This window comes from Mastacembelus armatus, chromosome 7, assembly GCF_900324485.2.
Source record: "Mastacembelus armatus chromosome 7, fMasArm1.2, whole genome shotgun sequence".
NCBI lineage: Eukaryota > Metazoa > Chordata > Actinopteri > Synbranchiformes > Mastacembelidae > Mastacembelus > Mastacembelus armatus.
In genome coordinates, this window is record NC_046639.1 from 10,126,817 (window position 1) to 10,135,162 (window position 8,346).

At 40.5% G+C, this 8,346-nt stretch overlaps 1 protein-coding gene across 3 annotated transcripts; it reads left to right on the forward strand.

The window, feature by feature from the left end:
- Positions 1-2,997: 2,997 nt before the first annotated feature.
- Positions 2,998-6,611, forward strand: zfp64 (zinc finger protein 64 homolog (mouse)). 3 transcript variants are annotated; one of them, XM_026333740.1, is made up of 7 exons: positions 2,998-3,230; positions 3,372-3,400; positions 3,476-3,539; positions 3,633-3,779; positions 3,974-4,036; positions 4,126-4,377; positions 4,482-6,611. In XM_026333740.1, exons 1-7 carry the CDS (start codon positions 3,209-3,211, stop codon positions 5,903-5,905), a joined length of 2,001 nt encoding a protein of 666 aa, XP_026189525.1. In that variant the 5' UTR covers positions 2,998-3,208; the 3' UTR covers positions 5,906-6,611. The 3 variants fall into 3 exon arrangements, with proteins under 3 accessions (XP_026189525.1, XP_026189526.1, XP_026189527.1); XM_026333741.1 differs by lacking the exon at positions 3,372-3,400; XM_026333742.1 differs by having other exon boundaries at positions 3,188-3,230; positions 3,372-3,539.
- The last annotated feature ends 1,735 nt before the right edge of the window (positions 6,612-8,346 follow it).

The following is an 8,346-nucleotide window of genomic DNA, read 5'->3' on the forward strand; positions in this document are numbered from 1 at the left end:
ATGTAACAAAGCATAGAGACGCTTGAACAAATGTGAGCTAAAGTACATTGCAACATGGCTTTAAACTCATTACTTTATTTTCTTCCTCTTAATAATAATAATCTTTGGAATGGCAGCAGCAAATCAGCCTCCCCTGAATCACAAAAAAGGCATGAATTAATAATGAGCAACATTACTCAAATTCTACACACCACAACCTGCGCAGCACAGTGTGCAGCGGGCCCTAAGGTGACACAGCTAGGTAAATATTTCATGTCTAAATATGATTTTGAGGTCCTGAGCCTGCTGTCTGACAATCCTGCCCAGGACTTTGCAGCACAAAGGTAAGCCATTAAGCTAAAAAGAGACTTGGAATCCATCTGTGGCTCTTGTCTGGACAAGAAGCAAGATCAGATCAGATTCTGAGGCTTGTGCCTTACCAGTAAAAGAAGTAGACATGTTCTTTGGGTGCCCTCAGGTGGAAGCCTGGTATAATTGCTGTCGACAACCTACAAGTCATTGTGCAATTAAAGCATCTGCTGCTTTTGTGTGGCAATGGGCTGTGATGCCCTGTGACAGCTCGTGGCCATTAAGCAACTGTAAGCAGCTGGCGTGTCTCAGTGGGGGAAAATAATGTGACAGAGGCACTCCCCCCTATTGTTGCCCTTGTCTCGATGGGGAAAAGAGGGACATTGCATCACTCAGTGAATACTTGGACGTCTCAATGAATGGGAAGGGGATATGTCTGAAAGCTTGAAGTGGCACAGCTGGATGTCCAAATGTTACCTTTTTTCAGAGCACAACTGAATAAGAGTTTATCGTTTTAAAAAGACATGGGGAAGCCAAGTGAAAAAACTGTCAAGAGCTTGCACTATGTTTAACCAGCAGAGACTGGTATAGCTGTAAATTACAGCTTAAAGAATTAGCCAATTTATTGATAGAAATTTAAATGTAATAATTTAACCAATATTTACAAACAAAAATTGTGGCTTCTTTATTTTCCCTGATAGTAAATAAAATCTCTTGCTTTTGGGTTGTTAGACAAAAACTTGTGTACTGGATAGTTGTGACTGGCTTTTTTTAACCATTTTTATTATTTCAGAAACGTAAATGAAACGTTCTGAAATAAAAGAAAGTTAATAGTAAAGGATCATCTGCCTAAATGACTAATTAATATATAGCCTACTCCATAATGAAACACGTGACTGTGTCGGCAGGAATAATAGTAGTGTCCAAGTCAAAAACCTAATTTACTTTTTTTTTTTTTTTTTGACAGTCAAATTGAAACCTCAGATGAAAAAACATGTTGGACTGCTCTGCACGGCTGGGTGGGGACGACAGAAGTCTTTAAATGTGGTCTTTCTGAGTGTATTTAAATGGAGGGATTTGTGTGCGTAGAATTTACACGTTCTTCGGTCAGATCTAATAATTTATTTATTTCCTGTCGCGTTTTTTCTCTTTCTGGTGCACGTCATAAAACGTCAAAATGTCCTTAGAAGAGAAGTACTTTCCTACTGAAATACATTTATCTGAAACTATGAAGACAATCATGACTGAATCAAATTCAAAGACAGTGGTAATCAGCTGGTCGAATTCATGCGGATCGGCCTGTGTGTGTGTGTGTGTGTGTGTGTGTGCGCGCGCGCGCGCCTCCCGACTGCTTGCAGGATTTGCTGTTTCAGCAGAGAAAGGATCAGTCCTGCGCCTTGGCCATGCTGGAAAGTCAGCGTAAGGAAATTCCTGAGCTTCACAGTGGCAATCAGGCAGTTAAGGACCTGCCACGGAAAATGGAGCTGCATGTCAGTCACTTTCATGGCTTATTCACACTAGCACAGCGGCTATGACATTAAAAGAGGCCTTCTCATTGCCCTTGCTTGAAAGATATAAGAGTGTGTATATTTACAACGATTGCTACTTCACAAAGCGTAAAGCAAGTGCTGAGGCTATAATCAAGACATGTGCTAATGCTGCAGCCAGCGGTTGCGTTACGCTGTAAACAAAGCTATCTTGAGGTAAAAAAATAAAGATGGTATATTTGTTGAACAAAGATCCAAAGATACTTGGTAGGTACAGATACTTGGCACTTGCACCTGTGGCACTTTTTGTTAGACCTCCATAACGACAGGGGGCAGTAATGTTAACGTCCTTACTAGGCTGAGAAAAGAGGCAGATATTGCGTTTTATAGTAAAAATATTTTTCAAATAAATATACACAATAGTTTTAAATAACTCCATAACGTTGTTTTAAAGACGTAAATAACGTTTAAAGTACAACACTGATTTGGTCCGGACCCAGAATTCTATTTACACCAGTGGCAATGCTGCTTTTAGGTGCTCTTAAATACCATATCTCATAACTATGTCCGATTATGAGCCTTTAGTAACTCAATATTTACGGGGAAAAAAATCACCTCTGTAAGTGTTACAGGGTGGCATCACAATTTCTTTATTTTGTCTTTAAATAGTAGTCTGCGTATTGTAATGTCAGTAACCCTATTGTGATGTCAGTTAAGTACGAGACACAAAATCAAGTCATTTTCTGCACAAAGATCAGATGGCGTTAGAATAAGTTAAAACAAGAATATATATTCCAATAAATATGCATTTGCTGTTTTAATTAAGACAGCTCAGTGACAGCATATACAGATAGAAAGGTGTCATTTTGCAGCTGGTGGTTTGATTAGTTGACTGTATGTACTTGACAAAAATGTAAACAATTTGCAAACAAACTGTTCAGTTTTTTATGTGTAACTTTACACTGAGACGAACACATTAACAGTGCATTGTTAACACATTGAGCTATTGTTGAAATGTGTTGTTTAGAGAAATTTGGCCTCTTGTTTGTTAATTCAGATATGTGAATGGAAAGCATGCTCCAGATTTTTAAAAAGCCATTAATTAAACAAATCATGAGAACAAAAATACTCTAATAGAGTAATTTTTATTTTTCCGACAGTCTTAAAAAGCAACGCATGACGTCACTAACTAAAAGGCACGGTCGTTCCGCTGCCGCAAACCCACCGCAGCATGTCGTAAACCGGTGTGTGTCAAGAGTCAGAGAAGTGAACCATTGATTAAAAAAAATCTGCGGTGGCTTTCCCATTTTGAAATATGTGATAGTTTTATTGCTGCGCTTTCACACTAGCTGGTACAGTAACAACACGATGGCAGACATGTAGGGTCCAAGGCGACAGAAGATGAGTTGATCTCCAGCAAAACAAGCTCGACAATGGCAGCATACAACGGCGAAGGTAAAGGGAAGCAGTTGTTAAGGTTCCCATCTAACGCTAGAGCATATATCCAACATTTCAGTCCTGATTCGTTTTCTTTCACATACATGCATCATACAACTTCCTATTGAAATCACCCTGTTTGTGTTCTGCTTCCTGAAGTCGCTGCAGGTCATTCGGTTTTGTTGGAGGTGAGCCCAGATATCCATATCTGTGGTTTCTGCAAGCAGCAGTATAATAATTTTGAGATCTTTCTCGCCCACAAGCAAAATGGATGTTCCCTACCCACCTCTGGCACAGCAGCCACCACTGCAACAGCCACCCTCACAGGTAAAAGTGCTGTGACTGGTTTTGTTTGCAGGTTGTATTTACAGCATTCCTTGATTGTGTGTTCAAAACCTGTTCTCTGTCCGTTCTGCTCAGATTCCAGCACAGAATTTGTTTTTGGGGACACGTACCAGACCTGTGTCATGAGAGGTGTCAGAAAGATCCTGACCAAAGCCCAGAAAACACCATCCAAAAAATTAAAACCTGCCCTCACTTCAAAGCGACACAGCTGCTGTTTTTCAGGTTGGTGTCTCTTGCTATTTATGACTCTTAACACATTCCTTCTTTTCATCTGCCAAGCAAAGACTACTGTATTTCCTGCAAGGCAAGCCCCAAGTCATTAGCTTTTATTTATTCAGTGCGCTTTTAGATGAACTCTCCACAAGTACGTATGCTCCATACACCTTGTAAAAGCACAATTTTCTCTTGATCCACAGGTTGTACTTTTAAAACACAGTATGGCCAAAAAGACATGGAGCGACATCTCAAAACCCACACTGGTATGACAAAACCCTGCACATGTGATACTCTGTAGAGTGATCTTAAGAATTAGATAATAACACAAGCTGTCTTTTCTTCCACCATCTAGGTGAGAAGCCATTTGAATGCGAGCTGTGTCACAAGCGCTTCAGTCGGCGGGACAAGCTGAACATGCACAGCCGCTCACACACAGGAGAAAAGCCACACAAGTGTAAACATTGTCCCTATGCAGCAGCAGACAGCAGCAGCCTGAAGAAGCACCTGCGAATCCACTATGATGAACGACCATTTAAATGCCAGATCTGTCCTTACGCCAGCCGCAACTCAAGCCAGCTCACCGTGCATCTACGCTCACACACTGGTACAAAGTCAAAAATCCTGAATTTTCAGCATCTCTTGGATGGTGTTGTTTCGTAGACTGCACTCAAAATTCTTCTGTGTCTTTTCTCTTTCCATTTTCTTAAGGAGATGCACCTTTCCAGTGCCAACAGTGTGATGCAAAGTTCAAAATCAACTCTGACTTGAAGAGGCACATCCGGATTCACTCTGGTGAAAAGCCTTACAAATGTGACTTCTGTGAATACCGCTGCGCCATGAAAGGCAACCTGAAGTCTCACATTCAGATCAGACATGCCACTGAGAACTCCTTCCACTGCTTGCACTGTGATTTCAAGTGTTCCAACAAAACTGCTCTCCGGCAGCACTCGCGAGAACACCAGCCCACTCAGCCCATCCAGTGTTCCAAGTGCACTTATTCCTGCTCCAGCAAGGGGGCGCTCAAGGTCCACGAGAGGATCCACTCAGAGGAGCGACCCTTCAAATGTGAATTCTGCAACTTTTCCTCCAAGCAGCGCAGCAACCTAGTCATTCACAAAAAGAAGTGCCACTCAGATAAGCCTGAGAAAGGTGGTAGTGGGAAAGGTGGCAGAGGTGCAGGAAGCAGTGGGGGAAGTGACTCTCCAAAGCCTGTCAGCTCAAGGTATCGGGCCAAACTGGATGCAGCTCGAGCCTTCTACTGTGACTCTTGTGATGCTTCATTTGTTAGGGAAGACTCTTTGCGCAGCCACAAGAAGCAACATAGAGATTCTCAGAATGTGTTGCAGCTTCAAATCTCCAAATCCACCAGCGCAGTCAACTTGGTTCCTGTCGCACCACAGACCAACACCCAGCTTGAAGTTTCTGATTCCATGGCTGCTTACACCAGTGCACAGCTCAAAATCATTGTATCTCGCCCGCTGGTCCAGGAGAATCCATTAATCCCAGCTGGTGTGGATTGTCAGAATAAGACCAACATGGTCCTGCTAAGCTCAGAAAACCAGGACATGGAGGTCAACCCCATGGTCCATCAGGTCAACTTGTTGGCTCCAATGCAACCCTTGGGGTCATCCCAGACTGCAGATGCTACCCTTGAACCCCAAACAGTTCTTTTGACTCAGCTCAGCTCTGAAGAGACCAACAACCCACTGCACCAGGCCCTGCTGCAGACTGCCATAACCGCTCAGGACTCCAGCAGTGTCGCACAGACTTTCATTACCACCTGCTCTGAACTGGAGGGCCTCAACACCTTGATCCAGGAGGGTGGCACAGAGGTTACAGTAGTGACAGAGGGAAACGCTTCCATGATGACCACAGCAACTCCATCCAATATGGCGTGTGGTCCATCAGAGGACATGTCAAAGCCAGTGGAGGCAGTTACGATCCACAGCAATGCCTTACCCTGTGAGGAAAGTGCGTTACTTGTGCCAGACATCAGCCTGGGTAGCCAGAATGTGGTCATCCACAGCGTTCCACTGATTGTGTCTGCTCAGCCACAGCGGAGTCAAATAGAGCAGCTCTCTCCTCATACACTCTACTCAGATTCAGATACAATGGAAAGAATCCCACAGTGACCGGAGGTTTATTTTTCTCATAATGAAAAGACTGACTTTATCATGAGCTATTTCTTTGCCATTAAGAATTAGGTCTGAAGGTTACATATGTGCAGGAAATTACACTATCAATAACAGCTTTTCTTTCTAGCCATTTTATCATTAACAACTGTAGTAACTGTCATGTTCATTTGTTTTAGTTTTCATATTTTAGAATTGTTTTCATAGCACATTAGTTCAACCCAGAATGTTGTCATGTTTAACATTGAATAACTTCTGAATATGAATATAATATGAATAATAATAATAATAATAATATGAATAATGAATAGGGTATTGTTTCATATTTACATATTCACACTCAATCATTAACTCACTGTTTTCAAGTGTCATTTTTGCAGGCATCAAAACTGAAAAGTTTATTTTCAATGTATTTATTTTATTTTCAGCATCTTAACAAAACCATTCTAAACTGTAAAAGAATAAAGTCTGAACATGAAGGAAGTTTGGTTTTTGTTGCATGGGTTTCTCCAATTTGTCCCTTAGGGGGCAGCAGAGTGATATGACTAAAGGGTAAAGTTTATGGAGAAATTGCATTGCAGTGCTGTAGTATTGATTCCACGTAGCTTAGCATTTAGCTTTTTTGGAAATGAATATTTTCAAGCCCTTGTTTTGAATCTTGGAAGTAGATGACAATTGTAGAAAGCATTAAACTATGTATCAAGGGCTTGGTTTTCTAAAAGCCAGGTTGCCCTCCAAATAGATTTTTCAATAAAGTGCCTGTTTTGCTTGTGGCTATCTATTATTTGGCTATTTTTACACTGAGATCTCAGCACTTAGTATTTGTAGAAAGTGAAGGCTGCACCTGAATAGTCTCCTGTGAACAGTTGACCATTGATTTTTCTCCTGGCCTCCAGCTCTAATGGCTCTACTGATTCAGACTCCTACCTTTTCTGGCTCAGCATGACCACAAACTCAGAGGAAGTTGTTTGATGAATGACTCTTTGCCTGCAATGAAGTTTCACCTCAAGAGTTGGTTTGTGTTTCAGAAAGGAAACTGTCTCCTGTCAGATAATTAAACGACTCTCCCAAGAAATAGCAATGAAACTTAAATGACAGTAACCACATTGTTCTTATGATTTAACATGGTGTGATGTATTTAATGATAGGATTGATGCAACTGTCATCTAAATTGATTTATCATATTTCCCAAAATGTCAAACCGCAGAGATTTGAGTTTATAAACTATAACAAACTGTTACAGATGAACCTACCCAAAGAACAAAAAGTAGTAGAAAAAGTACAATGCTGCGTCCCATGGTGCATTGCTGTATGTCACTCAAAGGGCAATGACTATGATAATGCTGTTACATGAGTACAGTTTTGAATACAGGACTTTCATGTGTAACAGTATTTTTAATTTTTTGTATTAGTACACTTAAATAACAGATCTGGACAAACTGGATGGATAATGTAAATTGGCCTATCTCCTCTTATGTTTGACACTTACAAGAGAATCGCAGGAAATCTAACTTTTAAATTAGCCTACGCCTTCAACTCTCAGGATTTTGCTTGTTCTGACATTCACTATTATTAACTAACACACCTCACAGCTTCAGGGATACAAACCAGCTAGTTTATGGTGAAAAATGTAATCCATTTGATCACCCACATTTTTTCAGTTGTGCTATTGCACATTAAATGCACATTAATGTTACACTTTTCAGCATTGTGTGGGAATTCAGGCGCCAAGTTTGTCACCTACAGGTAGCATTGCAAAAACCTTCTGAAATTCCATTATGTATGAACATGAGCATTATGTGGGAAAAGCACGAAGTGCTCTCTGGTGTATCTCTTTGATCTATTTTCTAACAGACTTCTAGGCCCTAATCCTGAGCACCCTTCAGGAGGAGAGTGCATTTTCCCTGCGTCCCCTGTTCTAGATGTGACATCACGGCTGAGTTAAGTGCTTTTTCTATGGGCTATATGCTTTACATAGGGGGTTGTACAAACTGTTAGAATCAGGCAAAGGTTTATTTATTTGTATGTTTGACAGGTTATTAAGTGAAAAATAGATAGATTACGGGATAAGTTACACCTTGTTTTAAGCATTTACATTCTAATTATTTTTAAGTTAAGTATAACTTTGATTCTACAACAAAGACCAACAAAGGAAAAGGACCAGATGAGATCAGTCCCAGAGTACTTAAGGTGTGTGCTGGACAGCTTGCAGAGGTTGATTTTTTGATGTCCATGATTTTTTTTTGTCCACAGCCATCAAACTCTGTAATTCCACAATATAAACAATAACGCACACACACACACATGCACAACATATATGCACACACACACAAACCCTCAAAATAATTACTTTGTTACTTTTCTACATACAAGTTAATTACTTTATTACTTTATTAATCACTTTATTAATTACTATTATATTATATACTATTATACTATTA

Coding starts and splice junctions, on each gene's coding strand:
- zfp64 (XM_026333742.1), top strand. CDS start 3,209: ATGGCAGCATACAACGGCGAAG. Junction 3,780..3,973: donor ACACAGCTGCTGTTTTTCAG/GTTGGTGTCTCT, acceptor CTTGATCCACAG/GTTGTACTTTTAAAACACAG. Junction 4,378..4,481: donor GCATCTACGCTCACACACTG/GTACAAAGTCAA, acceptor CATTTTCTTAAG/GAGATGCACCTTTCCAGTGC.